We start from the raw sequence: 21596 nt of genomic DNA, 5'->3' as shown, positions 1-21596 counted from the left end.
GAGAAATGAAACGTGGCCACCTGCTCAACCCTGGTGAATCCAGGAATCTGCGTGTTCCCTTTACGTTCAACTTGTTTGTATGCTGAACATTTTTCAAAACAAAAAGGTGCAGGGAAAAAATAGAACATGATGTCTCTCTGAGGGCCACAGAGACGTGGTAACCAGATCGCTCTGCCGGTAAGTAAGGTCTGTTACCCGAGCTGTTGGGTGTGGGGTCAGCAGACACCTTCAGCTGCCCCCACCTCCAGGTCTGCCTCGCCCCAGGTCATGCCCTCGCAACGCGGCCCGTACCTCCGGCTCGCACTGTGGCTCAGCTTCTTCCTCTGCCCAGTTCTGCTGCTCCCTCCCGTCCCGTCCTAGCACAGGTGTGCCCCTTAATAAGCAGGCCACCCGGACTCCATCTCGGGTCACTTTGGCGGTCTCCCAGCGGCGAGCCTTCCCTGACATTCATGTGTTTACCTGATCGTTTTCTTCGCCCGGGACTTAAGCCCTAGGAGCAAGGACTGTGTCTATTTCGCTCCTGGCGGTGCACCGGCGCCTGGACATAGGCTCCATCAATGTGCATCGCGAGCCGCTGAAGCCCCATTTGCCGAGGAGGAAATTGAGGCACGATCATCCAGGTGATGAGCCTGGCACGTTCTCCACGCGGCCCACGTGGCCTCCCCGCCCCGCCCCACACCCGGCTGGTCCTAGCGGATCCAGACCAAGCGCGGGAAGCTGCGCCCACCCGCGGGGGCCGGGGAGGGGCGGCGGGGCGGGGCCTGGGCCGTCAATCTCGAGTCTGGCCGCTGCCGAGTGGCGGGCGCGGTGGGCCCGGAGTCAGCTCAGGCGTCTCGGCCAATCGCGGGGCGCGGGACCGACGGGCGTCCGGGGTTCGCCTTCGATTGGCGGGCAATCGCCGACGTCATCCGGGGGCGGGCACCCCTGCCCTGCCGGTGACTCCGGCCCCTGGCTAGAGGGTAGGCGGCGAGGAGCAGCGCGAGCAGGCTAAGGGGCGCGTGCGCAGGTGAGGCCAGGGGAAGGTGGTCGCAGGTGAGGTGCCGAGGTGGTCGCAGGTGAGGGGCCGAGGTGTGCGCAGGTGAGACCAGGGGAAGGGGTGCGCAGTGAGGGGCGCGTGCCCAGGTGAGCAGGTGCCCACTCACAGGGCGAGGGTGGGGTCAGGGGCAGGGGACGTGCGCGCAGGTGGGGACGGGGACTTGCGCGCGCTAGTGGGGACAGGGTCCGGCTCACAGGCTAGGGGCAACTGGGGCTCCGGGGAGGCGGGGCGGAGGCGTGGATAGTCCCCCCCTCCCCCACGAGCCGGCCCCTGAGGGATGCTCTGTCCCCGCGCGGTCTGGAGCTTCCCCGGGCGAAGGCTGCCTGGCTCCGGGGTCGGCTCCTGGCCCCGTGCTGCGCTCCGCGGCGGCGCTTTCTCCTGCCCCACCTGTTGTTCGCCTCTCTGTCAGTGCTGAGCCAGGCACAGCAGCTCTGCGATGGGACTGGCTTGTCCGCCGCCCTACCTGACATGCGGCTGTTGAAGCCCTGAGCGCTCACCTTGTGCCTCTTGCCTGACTCCAACTGTGGACCTTGAGCGTCTGCCCTCTCCTGAAATGTCAGCTCCCTGGGGTCTTATTCATCTTTGTGTTCCCTGCAGGACTTTAGCCGGTTGAGAAGGATCAAGCAGGCATTTGGGGCACAGGTGTCTAGAAACTTTTAAGGGGCCAGTTCAAGAAGGAAAACTTCCCTTCTGCTGTGAAACTATTTGGCAAGAGGCTGGAGGTAAGTGTGTCTCAGTGCCCTGGATTCTGGGCGCAGGCTATGGCTTCACAGCGTTGAAAGTACAGACAGACTGGTCCACCAGCTCTCGAATGCCCAGACTGTCTGTGCCTCTTATGAGTAAAGTACAACATACCAGGGCACCTGCCCTTTGTCTGTTCCCAGCCATCTATTGGGAAGGATGTTACTTAGATACTTGTTGCAAAACTCAATGCTTATGACTAAAGAGCTGACTCCTGGGTGACTGAACTCTGTAGTAAGCTAAAAGTACTTCTTAGGTCTTGTTTTAATTCCTTTTGACAACATTCTCCCAGTGGCTTTTTCACACTTTGGTTCTGAGGTTACACATCCTCTGACCCTTTGCAATTTTCTGGTATTTTGCATAATTGATAATGTTGGTACCAGGCATTGTTCCTTCGTAGCTTATCCATGACTTGGGGCAGGAAGAATGCCACCCCATTCTACTTAGCCTTCCTGTAAGGCAAGTGTGCATGTGGGTGGTCTGGATTAACACTAGTCAGTGTGGAAACTAGGGATCTGAGGGAGTGGGGGCACTGAGCTGGTAAGTTTTGGTTGGGAAGAAACTAAACTTGTATCTTACCTTGATGAGAGCCTGTGGGAGAGGAACTGTCTAAAACAAGCTGGCTTGTCCGGGTGGCTCTGATCTTGAGATCAGACTCACTAGCACGTCAGTTTTTCTCAGAAGCAGTTTTCTTTCATCCACTTTGATTTTACAGATATAAGGAGAGTGACTGGCACTCACCAGGCTCTGTATTCAGTATTTGGGGCCGTAGAGAGACACCGTCTCTTCCCATCAAGAACTCTTCGTCCTGCTTTGTACATCATAGGAACTTCAGAAACTAACTTGTGTAAATTGAATTAAGTGCTGCTACTGCAGTTCTCACACTGCATAAGGAAAATGTCTTTCATCATTGAAATTTTTTAAATGAGTGTAAATTTTTATTAAAGTAGTTCATGCTCACATTTTTAAAATAATCAATGTTAAAAGGCTTCCAAAGAAATAGTCTCTACCACATCCCACGTCGACAGTCTTGCTTGCCAGCAGCAAACACTTTTCATTCTTTTAGCTACTTTTGTGTTGTTGTATGTACCTACTTATTTCTAAGTAATTTACTTTTAGCACCCCTAACTTTGCAAATTTCCTTCTGCACGTACAATAATCAATAGAGAATACATTGTTATGACAAAGTTACCATTATTCATTGTTGAGCCAAGTAAGGTCCTATAATAATGGACTTTTTATTTTTCCTGGAGTTAACAGTTGCCTTGCTTTTTTTTTTTAATTTGGTAAGGTTTCTATGCATCTGTCATTCATTTTTTTTTTTTTTTTTGGATGCTGTAACTGAGCTGTCACATATATCAATAATTTTCCTACACATTCGGATGCAACAAAATTCATCATTTTCATTTCCTCTGTTTCCTAGACATTCATCTTGTACTAATGTGGTCTGGTTTCTGGCTAGTCCTGCTGCATAGCTGTCCTCTTGGGACTTGCCCATGCCCTTTTGTGGACATCGCTTCAGCAACTCTCTTGGTTCTCCAGTTTCTTGGATCCTTTGTTTTTGTCTTTGAGTAATAGTTCTCATAGGAATAGAATTCTAGGTTGCAAAAAAGTTTTCCTCAGAATTTTGAAGTTTTCATCATTGTCTTCTAGAATCCAGCTTGCTGTCGAGAAATCTAAGGCTACCATGATTTTACTCCTGGTTTTCTCTAAAAGCTTTCAAGAGCATCTTTTAAAAAAATCTCTGATATTTTAAAGTTTCACAGTTATGAACTTGTTCTGGAAGTGGGGATGTCCCTGCTTCCTCCAAATTATAACCATGTAGAGCAGCTGTGGGTACCTAGAGACATTCTGTGTTCTCTCCGCCTTTTTTTGTAGGGTGATTATTGAGGGCCCCATATGGGCAGCTGTTCTAGGCCCTGGTAGTAGAACAATGAGGAGGACACACAATTTCTGCCCTTGGGAAACTTACACTCTAGTGAGGGGAGACAGACGATACACACACACAAATGAATACTCTAGGCGACGGGGAGAGTTACTAAGAAAAGTAAGTACCCAGTGGAGGGCCTTGGCAGGGAACCTGGGGAGCAGCTGCTTCAGATTGGCTGGGAGAGAAGATCTCCCAAGGAGGGGACATTTTACATGAGCCCTGAATAAGGACACCTGCAAATGTGCTCTAAGCAGAGGAAGTCAGTGCCACGGGCGACTTAAACTGTGTTTAAGTTTACTGTGTTGAAGTTAACTGTGTTTAAGGATGAGTGAAGACTCCTGTGTTCCTGGAGCCAAGAGGAATAGGGGAGAGTGGTATGTAGGAGGGAGGCGGGAGCCAATTTGTGCTGTAAGAGGGAGGGGCATTGTGCCATGTTTGGAGAATGAACTGAGACTAGCAAGAGCAGCCATAGGAAGGTCAGGTGGGAGGTGATTGCAGGGTCCAGAGGAGAGAGTCTAAGACAAGATGATCTTTTCCCTGCATGGAATCTGCTGTCAGGGACAAGGTACCGGGAAGGTGTGTACAGGAGGCCAGCCCTGCCAGGCCCAGGAGCAGTGGTGGATGCAACAGGGAAAGGTGGTGTCTGTTATTTGAGGGACAATGTTAGCAAGGTTCTCCTTCTTGCAGGGCCCAATGGCTGCAAAATCACAACCCAACATTCCCAAAGCCAAGAGTCTAGACAGCATCACCAATGACAGAACTGCATCTCAAGGGCAGTGGGGCCGTGCCTGGTAAGGATCTTGCCTGTTCTCCCAGCTAGAATGTAAAGTGTGGTCTCAGAACTTTCCAGCTTTTGGAATGGACCCAAAGGAATGAAAGACCTATTTAAAAGAAAACAAATTTTTTTTTTGTCAAGACTAATGAAAGGTAAGCAGTTTCCCACTTTATAAAGTAAGGAATTAGAAAAAGAAACTAGAAATCATGGTCAGCCAACAACGTAGAAAAAAAGATATGGGCTTAAAGAGCAGCTGGGGCCTTCCCACCACCCTGGAGTATGACCTGTTGTCACAGCTCCCATTTCGCCATGGAGCCATGGGGACTTCGTGTGGGGCGAGTGTCCTCTCCGGCCTGAAACTAGGGAAACCACTGGCCTTGGTGGTTGTGAAAAACCTACCTGCACTCATATTCTGAGCTCTGGGCCTTCCGTGGGGGCCACAGGTTGTGCCACCAGTTAATCAACCACAGTAAAGCAGGCATGTTGAGTGGCTTCCTTGCCTGCAAGGAGGGCCCATGCTAGGAGCTGATGCCTTCTCTCATGGGGTGCTGGTGGGTTTGAGTAACAGGTCCTCCACACAAGAGCCTCTTAGGGTCCTGGTGGGGCCCGGGGCGGATGGGCCCCCGTGTGACTGCCTGCATCTGTCCTCGCAGGGAGGTGGACTGGTTTTCACTGGGGAGCATCATCTTCCTACTGCTGTGCGCACCCTTCATCGTCTACTACTTCATCATGGCGTGTGACCAGTACAGCTGCGCCCTGACCGGCCCCGTGGTGGACATCGCTACCGGGCGTGCTCGGCTGTCAGACATCTGGGCCAAGACTCCACCTATAACGAGGAAAGCCGCCCAGCTCTATACCTTGTGGGTCACCTTCCAGGTCAGCAGCCCCTGCCCTGGGGTCGGGGCACAGCAGGTGGGGAGTGTGCCCACTCAGGTTGACATCTGGGTTCCCGGGACCCAGCAGGGCATTCCCTGGTGTGTTCAGATTCATCCTCAGATGTCAGGCAGAAGGCACCTGTCACAGCAGTGTTCGATACACCTTCACGGCATGCCTGCATGCAGTTGCTGGGCACGCCCAGCTCTGCAGGGACAAACTGAGGATAGGAGCAAAATCCGGTGGGAGGGCAGGGCTGGCCCGAGGAAGCCCCATAGTCAGCAGGAGTCATGTCTTGCACCAGGTCTGGAAAGGAGCATCTCAGTCCCCAAAGGGACGCTCTCAGTCATGAGATGCCACTCACGAGGCAGGGCTGTGTTTCCCCACAGGCAGTCGAGATCCAGGATGTTCTCAGCTCTGTGGTGTCCCCACTGGCTTCCCGGTCCAGAGGGAGTTCCAGGAAGGGATTGTTGTAAACCTGGCACACACAGGGGTGGTACTGATTGCCTGAACCCAGGAAAAGGTTTCCAGGGAAACGGTGCTAGAAAGAGACAGGCCTGGGTTTTCCCTCCTGGGAGGGAGGAAGGCTCAGATTCTGATTAGCTGTTTCTCCGCAGGGTCCAAGCTTTTGGGCTCCAGAATACTTCTCAGTTCAGATCTCTTGGTCCCTTTGAATGAACAAGGGCAGTGTGAATCACAAATAGACACAGAGCAGGAACCCACCTGTCCATCAGTAGATGAATGGACACACAGGACAGAGAACACTGTGCCCACTGTGGGACACTATTTGGCAGTGGAAGGGAATGAAGCTCTGATGCCACTAGGCAGATGACCGTTGAAGACAGCGCTGAGCGAGAGAAGCCAGTCAGAGGCCGCATACCGTGTGGTTCCATGTATATGCAATGCCCAGCACAGGCAAATCCACAGAGGCAGAAAGCTCAGTGGCAGCCGGGGCAGCAGGGACAGGGAACTCAGAATGACTGTGGAGGGGAACAACATTTTCTTTTATGGTGATGAAAAATTCTGGAATTAGCAGTGATGGGTGTACAACCAGTGATGTAAATGTGCTAACTGCTGCTGAATTGTGCACTTTATTTTATTTTATTTTATTTTTTTGAGACGGAGTCTTGCTCTGTCGCCCAGTCTGGAGTGCAGTGGCCGGATCTCAGCTCACTGCAAGCTCCGCCTCCCGGGTTTACACCATTCTCCTGCCTCAGCCTCTGGAGTAGCTGGGATTACAGGCGCCCGCCACCTCGCCCGGCTAGTTTTTTGTATTTTTTAGTAGAGACGGGGTTTCACCGTGTTAGCCAGGATGGTCTCGATCTCCTGACCTCGTGATCCGCCCGTCTCGGCCTCCCAAAGTGCTGGGATTACAGGCTTGAGCCACCGCGCCCGGCCAATTGTGCACTTTAAAAGGGTGAATTTTAGCCAGGTGTGGTGGTGCACACCTGTAATCCTGGCTACTTGGGAGGCTGAAGTGGAAGGATCACTTGAGCTCAGGAGGTCAACGCTGCAGTGAGCTATGACTGCACCACTGCACTCCAGCCTGGGTGGTAGAGCAAGACGTCATCTCAAAAAATAGATTTATGTATCAAAAAAAAGGTGAATTTTGTGGGATTCTCCATTTTTAGAGGTGACTGGGAGGGATCTGTGCCCTCTCCTGAGGGGCGAATGGAGCCCTGGGGGAGAACACATTGGCACCTTCCCTGGTTGATGAGTTTATTGTCTCAGAACCCCCTTCAAAACCCACAGCCCAGCAGTGTGAGCTTCCAGGAGCCATAAATGCTTTGGGAAGAAAAAGACTATGATTGTGATTCTCATGTTCCTGCTATGTGTCCCCCTTTGCAGGGGGTGATCAGGCTGCTTGTGTGTTTCAGGTGCTTCTGTACACGTCTCTCCCTGACTTCTGCCATAAGTTTCTACCTGGCTACGTAGGAGGCATCCAGGAGGGGGCTGTGACCCCTGCAGGTAGCCGCCTCCCCTTCACCCTCCCCAGGCTCCCGTTCCTGGCCCTTCCTCTCAGGGACCTGTCCTTCCCCACACTGCTTCATCACTAAGACTTGTCACAGGATAGAAATCCATTTTGCTTGGATTTTTCACAGCAGCAGTCCTCAAAACCATTGAGGGCAGCTGGGGCCATCCCACACCCAGATTAGAAATCACTTTCCTGGGTAAGGAGGGAATGGATGGGTCCAGCTTCTTTCCAGCCCCATAGCAGGGGATGCGCTGGGCCCATGGAGCTTCCTGCAGAGACCACCGTGCCTTCCTCTGGGCTGTCCGTGGGAGACCTTGTCTGTTCATTCCTCGCCATCATTGAGAACCCATGAGGAGCCTGGCTTCATGCCTCCCATGTGGGTGCAGACTGGAACCTCACCCCGACTCTGCCCTGAGAGACTCCCTGTTTTTGGGGTGGGGGGTGGGCTGAGGCGCTCCCCAACAATTACAGATGGGACCAGGGACACCACAGGGGCATCCTCACTTGCTTCTGCCCCTCGGCCCTGACCTCCCTGTCAGACTGCGCACCTGTCACTCAGCCTATGGTCAGTTAGCATGATGCAGAACCAAAGGATGGACTCAGCCTCCTCTCCCTCTTCCCAGGAATTAGGAGGAGCAGACAGTTCCTTGGCCAAGGGTGTAGGGGCCTCAGAGATGGTGCCTGGGGCTCCGGACGAGGGTCTGCAGCAGTAGAGGCCCAGAAAGTGACCAGAGCCCCCGCCAGGCATGCTTCAGCCCAGCCAAGCTCCTCACTACAGGCTGGCAAAGCACCTTGATTTCTGAATCCTTCGTCTGCAGGGGTTGTGAACAAGTATCAGATCAACGGCCTGCAAGCCTGGCTCCTCACGCACCTGCTCTGGTTTGCAAACGCTCATCTCCTGTCCTGGTTCTCGCCCACCATCATCTTCGACAACTGGATCCCATTGCTGTGGTGTGCCAACATCCTTGGCTATGCCGTCTCCACCTTCGCCATGGTCAAGGGCTACTTCTTCCCCACCAGTGCCAGAGACTGGTACGTTCTTAGCAGCGGGTCCAGCCTGATGTGGAAAGTGGAAACTTCCACCCCTGGCCTTTCTTGCTGCCTGGGGCAGGTAGTTGTAAAGCCCTGAGCACTGAGAATCCATGGAAGAGGAGGAGGGGATGGAACTTGCTTCACCCTGGGGAACATCCTTTCTGAATGTTTACTGGCTTCTCCAGCCTTGGCAAGAATGCAGCTGAAGATGGCCAGGTCAGATGTGGTGACCAAGTCATTGTCTTTAGGGCTGGCGTGGGGGTAGGGAAGCCAGGAAGAACTTCTGGCTGGGGGCACTGGCAGCCCATTGCCTCTTCCTTTGGATTAGCTAGTGAGGCCCAGAACAAGCTTCGTGAAGAGTCTTGTTGTCCCTGTGGCTTTAATGTAACAGCTTCCCAGGAGAGCCCTGCTGGCTTGTACCCATTCTCATGGAAGCCTTGGCTGGACAGCGGTCAGCCAGTCATCTGTCTGTCCTTGCACCTGCCGCATCCTCCCCACCCACCCACGCCATCCACCAGTTCACGCTAACATACTCACCGCATGCCATGCCACCCACCCATCACCCCATTCCCATTCAGCCCACTCACCCCATCCAGCATCTAACATCCATCTCCATCCCATTCACCGCTGCCTAGCCAATGCATCATCCACCTACCGCCCTCATACAATCACCTATCCCCATGCACCCACCCATCATCCCATCCCTACCCTCCCATCATCCATTCATCCATCTGCCCATCCACCTACCCACCCACCTACACATCTAGCCACCCACCCATCCACCTGCCCATCTCCCCATCCATCCACCTACCCACCCAACCATCCATCATCCGTCTCATCCACCTGCCCATCCACCCTCCACCCCATCCGTCTACCCACCTGTCATCCATTTGTCCATCCACCTACCCATACACCTACACATCTAGCCACCCACCCATCCACCTGCCCGTCATCCATCCACCTACCCATCCATCCACTCTATCAGGGCCTGTAATGGCGTGTGCTGAGGGGAAGGGATGCATTCATCCCATCCAGGTCAACCTCCTGCCTGAGCAATGTCTGCAGCTCCTGACCGGCCTCCCTTACCATCTCAGGCCCTCCTAGCTGGCTCCCTCCGGTTCCCTGGGTGACGCTTCTGAACACACCTGATCCCTGCCACCCTGTGCCCCAGCTCAACCCTGCCTATCATTTATCCATTCACCTGCTCCTCTTCCCATCCCATTCATCCATCCTTCCACCCACTCACCCTCTTATCCATCCATCCATCCATCCATCCATCCATCTATCATAAACCAATGTTTGGTGGGATTCTCTTGTGGACACTTGTAGGCAGTGGGACTTACAGTTCAGTTTCGGGGATCCAAAAAACCACAGTGTGGTTTATGCCTAGGCTTTTGGGAAGTGTTTCTGGAGGATGACACTTTGTAGCTTGTGTGTTATCAGATAATGAGCCTGGCCTTCAATGGCTCCTTTAGATCATCCTTGCCACCTTATAGTCATGTCAATGGCTGTGGACTTTGTGTGTTTTGTTTTTTGCTACTTAACCCTACCTGAGGGAACTAGACGTGAAAATAGGATTTTCTAGTTAACACAGAAATTGCTCTGTGTCCGCAGCCAGCTAGACCAAGCCAGGGTCTCCACAGGGGTTATCTCAGCTGATGCTCTGGCCCTCCAGGGATTGGGGGATTCAGGTAACTGGTCAAAGAACTTGTCCTGCACATGCTGGAAGCCGGGCCCAGGGTGCGTTTGTCATTCTCTACGTTGGCGTGATTTATCATGTCACTCACCCATGAGGACCCACATGCTCTGAGTCTACTTCAAACCACGTGCTTGGGCCCCAGAACGTAATCTCAGTGCAGTTGAGCCAGTTCTTTGGCTCACCTGTGCCATGCATTAAGGGCATCTGGAGAAGGGTAGAGAGAAGCCCAGGTACCAGCCCAGAGCCAGTCTCCCACCCTCCCGGGCGCGGAGCAGGTGCCCAGGGGCTTCTGCTAAGGATGGCTCTGCTGAGCAGCAGCTGAACACAAAGGAGAATGAACGAGGTGCCCGGAACCAGCCAGCTGAGGCATTCCAGCCGTGGGGGTCCCGGCGGCTCGTGGCCAGCCTCTGCCGTCTCATGTTACCCTTTAGGACCCTGGGCCAGTGCTGGTCTCTCACCCAGCAAGGTGGTCCCCTCTTGTGAGATATGCTCATCCACTAAATGTATCTTTTATTTATATTTTCAAGCAAATTCACAGGCAATTTCTTTTACAACTACATGATGGGCGTCGAGTTTAACCCTCGGATCGGGAAGTGGTTTGACTTCAAGCTGTTCTTCAATGGGCGCCCTGGGATCGTCGCCTGGACGCTCATCAACCTGTCCTTCGCAGCAAAGCAGCGGGAGCTCCACGGCCACGTGACCAACGCCATGGTCCTGGTCAACGTCCTGCAGGTGCCTGTCATGGCTGGAGAGGGTGGAACGCCGATAGTGGCGGGCTCTGGGGAAACCCAAGAGCCGGAGCGTGTTTCCATGACCTTAATCTACCGCTTGTAAAAGAGAGTCAGCCGCCCTCCCCAGGTGTCACCAGGAAGCGGCCGGAGAGCATGTGGTGAAGGAAGCCATCCTGGGTGCCTGTCTCTGCCAGCCCTGGGAGGGGAGGAGGCAGGTTCTACGCAGCCAGGCATGGTCCGGGAAGGTCTCCCTTGGGGATTACACCTGGGTAGAATCTGGGGGTGCGTGGGAGTTAACCTGGTAGAGTGGAGGCAAGACGGCGTGCTCCAGGCACCCCCTGTAGGGAGAGAGGGTGGCAAGTCTGGGACACTCAGGAACGTCCCGCATCCTATGCAGGGAGCGTTCAGGAGCTCGGAGGCAGGTGAGGCTGGAGGCCTTATGGAAATCGTCTTCTTTATCTTAAAAGCAGCAAGACCCGGAAAGTGTGTGCTGAGCTGGGGTGCAGGGTGGCAGGGATCAGGTGTGTTTAAAAGCGTCACCCAGCGAGCTGGTGGGAGCTGGCTAGAAGGGCCCTAGAGGGTGAAGGAGGCTGGTCAGGATCTGCTGACATTGCTCAGGCAGGAGGTTGACCTGGTTGGGATGAATGTATCCCTTCCCCTTGGCATGCGCCGTTGCAGGCCCTGAGAACCTGGGCTGGAAGAGATGCCAGGGCCATGGGCTTGGGGTGGCTCTGAGGACAAGGACACCCTTACCCCTGCCCATGTCCCAGGCAGGAACAGCCCCAGCTACACAGTGAGGAAGCTGCTCAGCCGCTCCCCAAGCGCCCCTTCCTGCATCTGTGTTGAGTGTGATTTCCCCGAGGCCCATCTGGGCCCCAGGAGGGCGGGGGGCAGTCAGCGGCTGCTTCTGTCTTGCAGGCCATCTACGTGATTGACTTCTTCTGGAACGAAACCTGGTACCTAAAGACCATTGACATCTGCCATGACCACTTCGGGTGGTACCTGGGCTGGGGTGACTGTGTCTGGCTGCCTTACCTTTACACGCTGCAGGTGAGGAGGTGGGCAGGGCGGGGGCCGGCTCAGCGGGGCATTTGGCAGACACATGCTAAGCTTTCTCCTTGCAGAAGCATCTGTCCTTGGGGGCGCCAAAGCTGCTTTCTGTTTCTAGGAAGAAGGGAAGGCCTCGTGTATTAGCCAGCTTGGCCGCCTTGGGCCACCAGCCAGGGAGGTGACCTTGAGCATGTCCCCAACATCTGCAAAGTAGGGCAGATGCCGGCTTAGGGCTAGATGGGGCAGCTGAGGTGGAGGTGGGTCAGTGCGGGTGCTGGCAGCAGGTGTCCTCTTTATTCCTGCCTCCTAGGATGTGCTGGGCACTGGGGCAGGGCTGCCCTGGGGGTTCCAAGACAGTGGGGGACAGCGAGTGGCCTTGTCATTAGCATCAAGCCCCCCACTTCCCTCCCAGCTCAACGAGAGCAGCCCTGCTCTGATTTGGGAGAAATGCTGGGCTCCCAGGTAAGGGATACCAGGTGGCATCTGGTCCCGCATCCTATGCAGGATGCCATCTGCCCATTTCAAGAGCAAGGAGCCCCCTAGGGACAGAAATAACTCACCCCAGGGCACTTGCTTAGCAGCCCCTGCCCCAGGAGGCTGTGCACAAGTGGAGAGAACCAACGTGGAAAGGCTGTCACCTGTTCAGGATGTGACAGGCCCGGCCTCACCTGTGACAGCCAGTCCTGTGGGATGGAGGTGTGGGTGTCCTGGAGACGCTCACAGCAGAGAGGGCCAGTACCAGGTGGAGGGTGCAGAGCCCCAGCTGGCCCCGTGCTCATACCAGGTCCTTGGAGTCTCCGCATGGCCCACCCGGCCCCATTTCTCCACATGGCTGTCTGCAGGCCTGCTGGTTCCCTGGTTTTATAAACTCCATTTTCCAGGGATGTGAAAACGTAGCAATAGGTCCCACTATATAATAGCGCTTACTTGCTTTAGCCTCTGTGTGTGTCTTGAGATGTATGTACATTTTTTATACTGCATTTGTATTAGTCTTCTCCGGAGAAACAGAATCAATGGAAGGGTGGAGGGGATACGTGTAAGAAAGGGATGTATTTTTCAACTCACGTGATTGAAGGGTGGCTTCAGGGCAGCCTGGAGGCCCAGGGAAGAGTTGATGCTACACTTAAATAGAAGGCCACTTTTTTTTTTTTTTTTTTTTTGGAAACGGAGTCTCGTTCTGTCACCCAGGCTAGACTGCAGTGGTGTGATCTTGGCTCACTGCAACCTCCACCTCCTGGGTTCAAGCGATTCTCCTGCCTCAGCCTCCCAAGTAGCCTGGATTACAGGTGCACGCCACCACGCCTGGCTAATTTTTGTATTTTTAGTGGAGATGGGATTTTACCACGTTAGTCAGGCTGGTCTCAAACTCCTGACCTTGTGATCCACCTGCCTCAGCCTCCCAAAGTGCTGGGATTACAGGCGTGAGCCACTGTGTGTGGCCGGAGTGAGCCACTGTGGGTGGTCAGAAGGCCACTTTTTAGCAGATTCCCTCTTCTTTGGGGAAGGTGGATCTTCTGTTTCTTAAGGCCTTCAACTGACTGGATGAGGCCCACCCCCATTGTGAAGGGTCATGCGCTCTGCCTGGTCGACTGATTTGTGAATCTCATCTGAAAAATGCCTTTACAACCAGACTAGTGTTTGATGAAATATCTGGGAACAGTGGCCTGGCCAAGTGGACACGTTAAATTGACCATCACAATATTAAATTCAGATTATATTTTTAATACTGTTATATGTTTGATATTTATACTACATGTCATATATAGGGGGTGTATATACACACACATACACACACATAGACAGGTAGAAGGCAGGTAGAGTTACTCATTTAATACCCACAATAGCCCTCGAGGTAAGTGCTTTTATTCACAGAAGAGAACATTGAGGCAAGGCGTGTCAGAGGCAGAGCTGCGGTTCGACCCCAGGCAGCCGGGCGCCCGAGCCCACACTCCTGTCCTCTCCCTGGGCAAAGCACCGCTTGACCCCTTCCCCCTCATCCCCCAGGGTCTGTACTTGGTGTACCACCCCGTACAGCTGTCCACCCCGCATGCCATGGGCGTCCTGCTGCTGGGCCTGGTGGGTTACTACATCTTCCGGGTGGCCAACCACCAGAAGGACCTCTTCCGCCGCACGGATGGGCGCTGCCTCATCTGGGGCAAGAAGCCAAAGGTCATCGAGTGCTCCTACATGTCTGCAGATGGGCAGAGGCACCACAGCAAGCTGCTGGTGTCAGGCTTCTGGGGCGTGGCCCGCCACTTCAACTATGTCGGCGACCTGATGGGCAGCCTGGCCTACTGCCTGGCCTGCGGCGGCGGCCACCTGCTGCCCTACTTCTACATCATCTACATGGCCATCCTGCTGACCCATCGCTGCCTCCGGGATGAGCACCGCTGCGCCAGCAAGTACGGCCGGGACTGGGAGCGTTACACCGCGGCCGTGCCTTACCGCCTGCTGCCTGGAATCTTCTAAGGGAGCGCCCTAGGGAGAAGCCCTGCGGGGCTGTCAAAAGCATGTTCTGCCAGGTCCATGGGGGCTGGCATCCCAGCTCCAACTGTAGGAGCCTCAGTTTCTTCATCTGTAAACTGGAGAGAGCCCGGCACTTGGCAGGTGTGCAGTGCATAACGCTCTGTTCCTTGCTTTTGCCTTCAAGGGAATTCCGAGTGTCCACCACTGCCATATTGCCAGCACAGACGGATTTTCCCTCATCAGTGTCTCTAGGGCAGGAGGATTACCCGGTCACCTTTAGTAGTCCTTTGGAGACAATTTACCTGTATTAGGAGCCCAGGCCGCACTACACTCTGCCCACGCTGGTGTCTGCTGCTGAGCAGTCTTCCCATGCCCTGTCATTAGGCTGCATTTATTCTTGCTAAATAACAGTGGGAGTGGGGTGTGTGGGTTATCCATGTATTGCCTTTCAGCTGCAGATCCCCCCTCCCCTGCCTGCTCTGCAGTCGTGGGCGGGGCCCGTGCACCGTTTCTCCTTGGTAGCGTGCATGGTGTTGAACTGGGGCGCTGGGGAGAAAGGGGCTTTCATGTCATTTCCTTCTTGCTCCTGCTGCACAGCTACCAGGGGTGCTCGGCAGACATCCAGGGGCGCTCTGCCTGGAGTCTGCAGACCTCAGAGAGGTCCCAGCACCGACTGTGGCCTTTCAGGTGTAAGGCGAGTGGGCTCTGCTCCCCGATTCCCTGTGAGCGCCCACCTTCTCGAAAGAATTTTCTGCTTGCCCGGTGACTGTGCGCGGACTCTGGCTTGAGCAACCCAGGGAACTTCACCCTCGGGGGCCTCCCACACCTTCTTCAGCGAGGAGGTCTCAGTCCCGGCCTCGGCAGGGCACCTCCTTTTCTGTGCTTTGTTACCTGGGGCATTCTCCCTCATCCCTAGGGTGTTGTGTGAAGCTCTTTTTAAACTTTGTGCTCTGAGTAGAGTTCATCTTTATATTAAACTTTCCCTGTTCGAATAAATGGCTGTGTGGTTTCTGACTCGTGAATGGGCCTGACCGCAGGTCTGACTGGTATATGCGGGCTCTGTTTCCGGTATGAGAAGGGGTGTCCGAGAGAGACGCTTGGGTGCAGCATCAAAGCGTTGGGTGCCCATGGGTGCATGGCGCCACCCTGCCCCTCTCTCTCCTGCCTCAGCCCTTTGCTGGGGCTGTTTTCAGGTTGGATGTGGAGAGTGTTCCGTTCCCCAAGGAGATGAAACCAGGCTTGGCCCCCTGTCCCCAGCAAGTGAACGGAGAAGCCAGAAAGAAAGTGCCAGGTTTGTCTTGCACCTGGAGAAACGAGAGTTTCACACAGGCAGCCCAGTGCCCATGCCAGGGCAGAGGGCCAAGCTCAGAGTGGCTTCATTGCTTCGCATGAGAACTGATCCCACAGCTAGGCGGCCTCCCAGACAGCCTGGAGGGCATTGGAACTGTGACCCAGGCTGACTGCGGAGCCCCAGCGTTCGTGCACCAGGCCCCACCGCTACCTGTTGGAGGATATGGGCCTCAGGGGTCCCGGGCGTCTGTGCTGGACACACACCACGAGAGTGACTCAAATGCCGGGGAGATGGGAGCACACTGCCCTGCGTGGCTCTGAGCGGAGTAGACCCTGCCTTTTTTTCCCAGACGTTGAGTAAATTCATTTCACAGAGGCTGGGGTGTGGTCGCTGTGAGCTCAGATCTGGGCCTCCTTGCCTGCATTGGAATCCTGGCCCCAGCATTTAAGAGCTGCATGACCTTGAGCGGACCTACCCTTTCTGTGTCTCAGCTTCCTCTTTTGAAGGATGAGGGTCATTATTATCTTCCTGCCTTGATGTGAGAAGGGCTTCCCAGGCCAACCTGGCGGGCGAGCTCTCGGTTCAGATGTGGACCTGTCTCAATTGGCCGAGAGTTGCTTTTGGTTTGGTTTCTGTTTGAGCAGCTTTGCGCTGGGCTGCAGGTTCCTCTTCCATACGCCGTGTGTTTGCACAGTGGGTTCTGCAGATGCAAGGCTGTGACCCAGGCTCTGTCCCACCAGACACGTCTGCCCTCACTCGTCCTCAGATGGAACCAGCTTCTCTCTGGGCAAGAACAGGGTGACCCAAGAGCTCAGATTAGACGGTGCCAGCCTCTACCATTCTCCAGGTACAAAGTGCATTCTGTTCCCAGTGAAGCCACAGTGCCTGCTCCCTGGGAAGCTGGCCTGGCTTTTGTCCCCTTCCAGAGTGAAGGGCAGCTCAGATCGACTGCCAGGGCCATCTGACCTGTGCTGTACGGGGCATGGCACTGCCCACTGATAAGGGGCAGGCATCCGGTACCCTAGGACAGGGTCAGTGCAGGAATCCAGTGGGCACATTCAGAGAGGCTATTTTCCCTTGAGTAGATTTAATCCTGACACACCCCACCCTCCCCCACCTCAGCCTTGGAAAGCGAGGCGAGGCCTTTGTCAGAAACCACCCTGCTTGCTGTTGGCTTCAGCAGATCTGCTTTCTGGTCCATGTTTAACAATCTTAACAAACTCAGCACATACCTCTGTCCTGGGAGGAGCTGGGCAGATTGCGGGCACTGTCTTTGATGGCAGAGCTGACTTCTTGGGAAACTGAGGCCTGGGGTTTGAAGCAACTCATCCCAAATGACAGAAGTAGCAACTGGTAGAGGCCAAATTTAAACCTCAGGAGGAGAGGTAAAGGGGCAGTGTAGGTCACAGGGTACAAAGTTTGGGTTAGACAGGAGGGTGAGTTTCTGCCATCTGTGGCACAGCATGGTGGGTGACCATAGTTAGGAATGTATTATATATTTCAAAATTGCCAAGAATAAACTTTCAGGGTTCTCACCACACCCACAAAAACACACAGGTGATGTTATGGATATGTTAATTAGCTTAATTGACTCATTCTACAATTTACACAGGTATCAAAACATCACATTGTACCTCATAAATATAAGCAATTGGCCGGGCGCGGTGGCTCAAGCCTGTAATCCCAGCACTTTGGGAGGCCGAGACGGGCAGATCACGAGGTCAGGAGAATTGAGACCATCCTGGCTAACATGGTGAAACCGGCCCGTCTCTACTAAAAAAATACAAAAAAACTAGCCCGGGCAAGGTGGCGGGCGCCTGTAGTCCCAGCTACTCCGGGGGGGCTGAGGCAGGAGAATGGCGTAAAACCCGGGAGGCGGAGCTTGCAGTGAGCCCGAGATCCGGCCCACCTGCCACTCACAGCCTGGGCCGACAGAGTGAGACCGTTCAAAAAAAAAAAAAAAAAAAAAATATATATATATATATAATATATATATATATATATATATATAATAAGCAATTATTGTCAATTGATAATACCATTAAAAAATACAAATGTTCAATTTCCCTAGTAACTAGAGAGAGGAAAATTCACATCATGTGATCCTTTGGCAAACTTTATCACATTGGCAAACTTTATCACAACAGTAACTCCCGGCATCACCGAGGTCAACAAGAAGGTTGTTCAACAAGAAAGTGTTCTCCTAAACAGCATGTAGGAGTTCTGTGACCCATTCATTCAGGTCAAGACATTTACCCTGAAGAAATCAAGGGAGGAGTAATATGTTTCGATAACAATGTTCGTGCAAGTACGGTTGATAATAAAGTTTTCTGCTGGGTGCAGTGGCTCACACCTGTAATCCCAGCACTTTGGGAGGCCAGCGTGGGCCGATCACTTGAGTTTCAGGAGTTTGAAACCATCCTGGGCAACATGGCAAAACCCCATCTCTGTAAAAACAATGAAAACATTAGTTGGGCATGGTGACACATGCTTGTAGTCCCAGCTATTCAGGAGGCCAAGGCGGGAGGATCATCTGAGCCTGGGGAGGTTGAGGCTGTAGCAGGCTGTGATTGCGCCATCACACTCCAGCCTGGGCAACAGAGCAAGACCCTGTCTCAAAAAAAGTTAATAAAGTTTTCATATGAAATATACACATAAAAGGATATAGACCAAAACATAAACATTAATGCTATTCATAGCTGCACAGTGGAGGTAATTGTGTTTTTTTTCTGTATTTTTGATAAATGTTATTTTTCAGTAACACTTCTGCAGGATTATAGTAGAGATGAGGAAGGCTGCTTGCACCTGGACAGATACGATGCATTTGTTTTTAATAAACTAGACCTTCCTGCCCTAAGTAGGCCAAGGAGGAGGAGGAGGACTTCTGGCCAGGAGGGGTATTTCCTCGCAGGCACTGGTGCCACTGAGGGCGGACTGGGGTTGGCTTCACCGCGTTGCCTGCAGGGAGGGCTGTTTCCGGAGCAGGAGTCAGCTGTGTGCAATTCGCTTCTGCTCAGAGCTCTGTCTGGAGGACTGTCAGAGGCGGGTGTCAGTGATAGCGACAGGAGGCAGCCAAATGCCCAGCAGACAGAGGCGGGTCCCCGGTGAAGCCCCATCTCCAAGCGGAAGACAGTTTAAAGCCTGAAAGCCAAGTTATCCTTGGACCGGACTGAGAAGTTGTCTTGCTGTTTGGTGCACTTCCCTCTGATGGATCCCCACCCTTCACCTGTTTTACATATACCTACCTTTTCCTAATTGGTTTTCTACACTGTCGTGTCCACCTTTGAGTGGCATCTTTGCTTTAACCATTTTTTGTTTGTTTGTTTGTTTGTTGTTGAGACAGAGTCTTGCTCTGTCACCTAGGCTGGAGTGCAGTGGTGCAATCTTGGCTTACTGCAACCTCTGCCTCCCGGGTTCAAATGATTCTCCTGCCTCAGCCTCCTGAGTAGCTGGGATTACAGGTGCCCGCCACCATGCCCAGCTAATTTTTGTATTTTTAGTAGAGACTGGGTTTCTCCATGTTGGTCAGGCTGGTCTCGAACTCCTAACCTCAGGTGATCTGCCCACCTTGGCCTCCCGAAGTGCTGGGATTATAGGCATGAGCCACTGTGCCCAGCCTAGTTTCAATCTTTTTTTTTGCATACTCACAAACCAATCAGCATGCACTCCCCATCCTGTGCCTATAAAGACTCCAGACTCAGTCAGTAGAGGGGAGAGGGCCTGACTTCGGGGAAGATGACCTGCCCTTCCCAGCCCCTCTCCAGCTCCCCTTTCCACTGAGAGCTGTTTTCGTTGCTCAACAGAATTCTCAGCCATCACCATCCTTCAACTGTCCATGTGACTTCATTCCTCTTGGATGCCGCACAAGAGTGGGACCCACCTAGTGTGAGTACCCAGAAAGGCTGTCACACTGGCCCTCTGCCCTTGCCAGTGGAGGGCAGCCACCCCACGTGACAAGGCAGGGGGACAAGTGAGCTGCTAACACACCTCCATCCACAAACGGCAGAACTAAAGGGGCACTGTAACGCTGCCTCTGGGGCTTTGGGGTCACAGGCACCCTCACCTGGGTGCTGCAACACGCCTAGTCTGGCCGCAGGTCCTACATGGAGCCTGCTCCTGTGTCTCCACCTGGAGTGGCCGGCCAGATCCCACACTCGCTCGCTCACGTGCTCCCTCCTGCAAGGGGTTGAGCACAGAGAGCTGAGTAGACGAGGCACCCCTTCTGTGAGTCCCGTGAAAGGACCAAGAAAAACCTTGCATTATTAGGAGAGGGAACGCCAGGCCATGGCCTGGCCAGATTTTCTGGTCAAGAGGCCTCATTGAGGTCAAGAGGCCTCAAGCCCATGTGGACTTGAGGTCTAAATCCCTTCTGTGTGTTTTTTTCATCAGGATGGGCAGATTATTCTCCCCGAGTGCCTCCTCAGCTCACCGATCCACTCCTGCCCCTTTACCAAAGCTTGGTCTCCAAATCTGTTAGGAAATCTGGATGTTACCTGGGAAGACCAAGACTGCAGTGACTGGGAGCTGGGGAGGGGATGGGTCTGGCTTCTGGAAACTCAATGCCCCACATTCAGCAATGACCCACAGACGTGGGCCAGCTCTTTGTTGTCCCAGGAAGTGGGCAGGGGTGGGGGTTTGCACAGGGTCAGTGTGGTCACCTGGACACACAGGGAAGCTGCAAGATGGATGTTAGCAAGAGGCAAGTACCAGGCGAGCCCACCTGGCTCATAGCTTTAAACACCTCCACAGCTTGGTGACTCCAAGGTTCCACCTCCAGCCACACCTTTGTCCTGAACTCTGCTCATGAGTCCACATGTCCCCTCTGCACCTCACTCAGCATCTGAAAGGTGACTCGACTTCACACCTCAATCAGTCCTGACCTTTCCCCATAAATGTCAGTTGCTCTAACCCAAAACCTGGTATCATCCCTGACTCCCCTCTCTCACCCCACGTTCCATCAGAGGGCAAGCCTGTGGCTGTACCTGTAAAATGTCCAGGATCTGATCGCTTTCCATCTACCAGGTGCCCCCGTCCCAGCGTCTCTCAGCCCCCAGCACATGTCTCCCTGCCTCTTGCCCCCTGCCCCCAGTCTGTTCTTGGCTCAACAGCCAGACTATCCCATCAAAACGTGAGTCAAGTCCTGTCACTCCACCACTCAGAACTTTCCAAGGTCTTCTAGTGTTGCTCAGAATAAAAGCCAGGGTCGTTCTGAGGGCCTCAGCAGCCCTGTGGACTCTCAGACCTCTCCTGCTGCTTCCTCCCACATTGACACAGCAACAGCCATGCCCACCACCTCCCTGGGCCTCCCGCACTGCTCCACCCCAGTCAAAGCCCAGTTAGAATTATTGATGCAAATCCTCATGGCCAAGATCATCAAGACATCGACCGCCAAGCTTTCTGGCCAGGGATTTCAGCTGCAGAACTGTTTGCAACACTTAGCTGCAATGGAAGTGCCAATTCTGGAACTGGTTTCCGTGTTGTTGGCTCACTTCTTCTTACCCCTGAGCACACTTGGAAGGCTACAGACTTAGATAAGTGAGGAGGAGGCGGGAGTCTTTTGAATTACATGGTTATTATTTTTTTCTTTAACTGGGAGTGAACTCCACTCTGTCTTGAGAAAGAATTCTTGACTTGCCTTGCAGATAAGAAATGCTGCTGTGGAGGCTGAGTAGAGGCAGGAACAGCTGTCTTCCCTTTAAGACTTGGAGATGACCCTGGAGAGGGCAGCAAAAGCATCTGCAGAACCATCTTGGCTGTTCCCCCCTGGAAAGGAATGCAGGGAGCTGCAGGGAGGGTCACCATGGCCCTCCGTACCTTGGAATACACTAAGATCTCCAGGGTGTGGTGGGTCCTGGTGTGATGTGTGCAGATGCCCACATATCCCACTGTTAGGAGTGTCCTCACAGTTGTATCACAGCCATGTGCAAAATGGCTGCAAGTTCAAGGCTGCGCATTGCAGTGTCCTGTGCAAAAAACCGTGAAAAGACTGGGAACGAG

General features: G+C 53.5%; 1 protein-coding gene across 4 annotated transcripts; it reads left to right on the top strand.

The window, feature by feature from the left end:
- Positions 1-890: 890 nt before the first annotated feature.
- DHCR7 (7-dehydrocholesterol reductase) lies at positions 891-15297 on the top strand. Of its 4 annotated transcripts, none has more exons than XM_017887225.1 (9): positions 891-1055; positions 1634-1758; positions 4395-4498; positions 5136-5358; positions 7233-7323; positions 8149-8362; positions 10589-10793; positions 11711-11842; positions 13847-15297. In XM_017887225.1, exons 3-9 carry the CDS (start codon positions 4401-4403, stop codon positions 14309-14311), a joined length of 1428 nt encoding a protein of 475 aa, XP_017742714.1. In that variant the 5' UTR covers positions 891-1055; positions 1634-1758; positions 4395-4400; the 3' UTR covers positions 14312-15297. The 4 variants fall into 4 exon arrangements, with proteins under 4 accessions (XP_017742714.1, XP_017742729.1, XP_017742723.1 ...); XM_017887240.1 differs by having other exon boundaries at positions 894-1032; XM_017887234.1 differs by having other exon boundaries at positions 917-1006.
- Positions 15298-21596: the final 6299 nt, after the last annotated feature.

The sequence above is a fragment of the Rhinopithecus bieti genome, unplaced genomic scaffold, assembly GCF_001698545.2.
Source record: "Rhinopithecus bieti isolate Rb0 unplaced genomic scaffold, ASM169854v2 scaffold_1014, whole genome shotgun sequence".
NCBI lineage: Eukaryota > Metazoa > Chordata > Mammalia > Primates > Cercopithecidae > Rhinopithecus > Rhinopithecus bieti.
The sequence above is the reverse complement of the archived record's forward strand: the minus strand, read 5'-3'. Positions and strand labels throughout refer to the sequence as shown.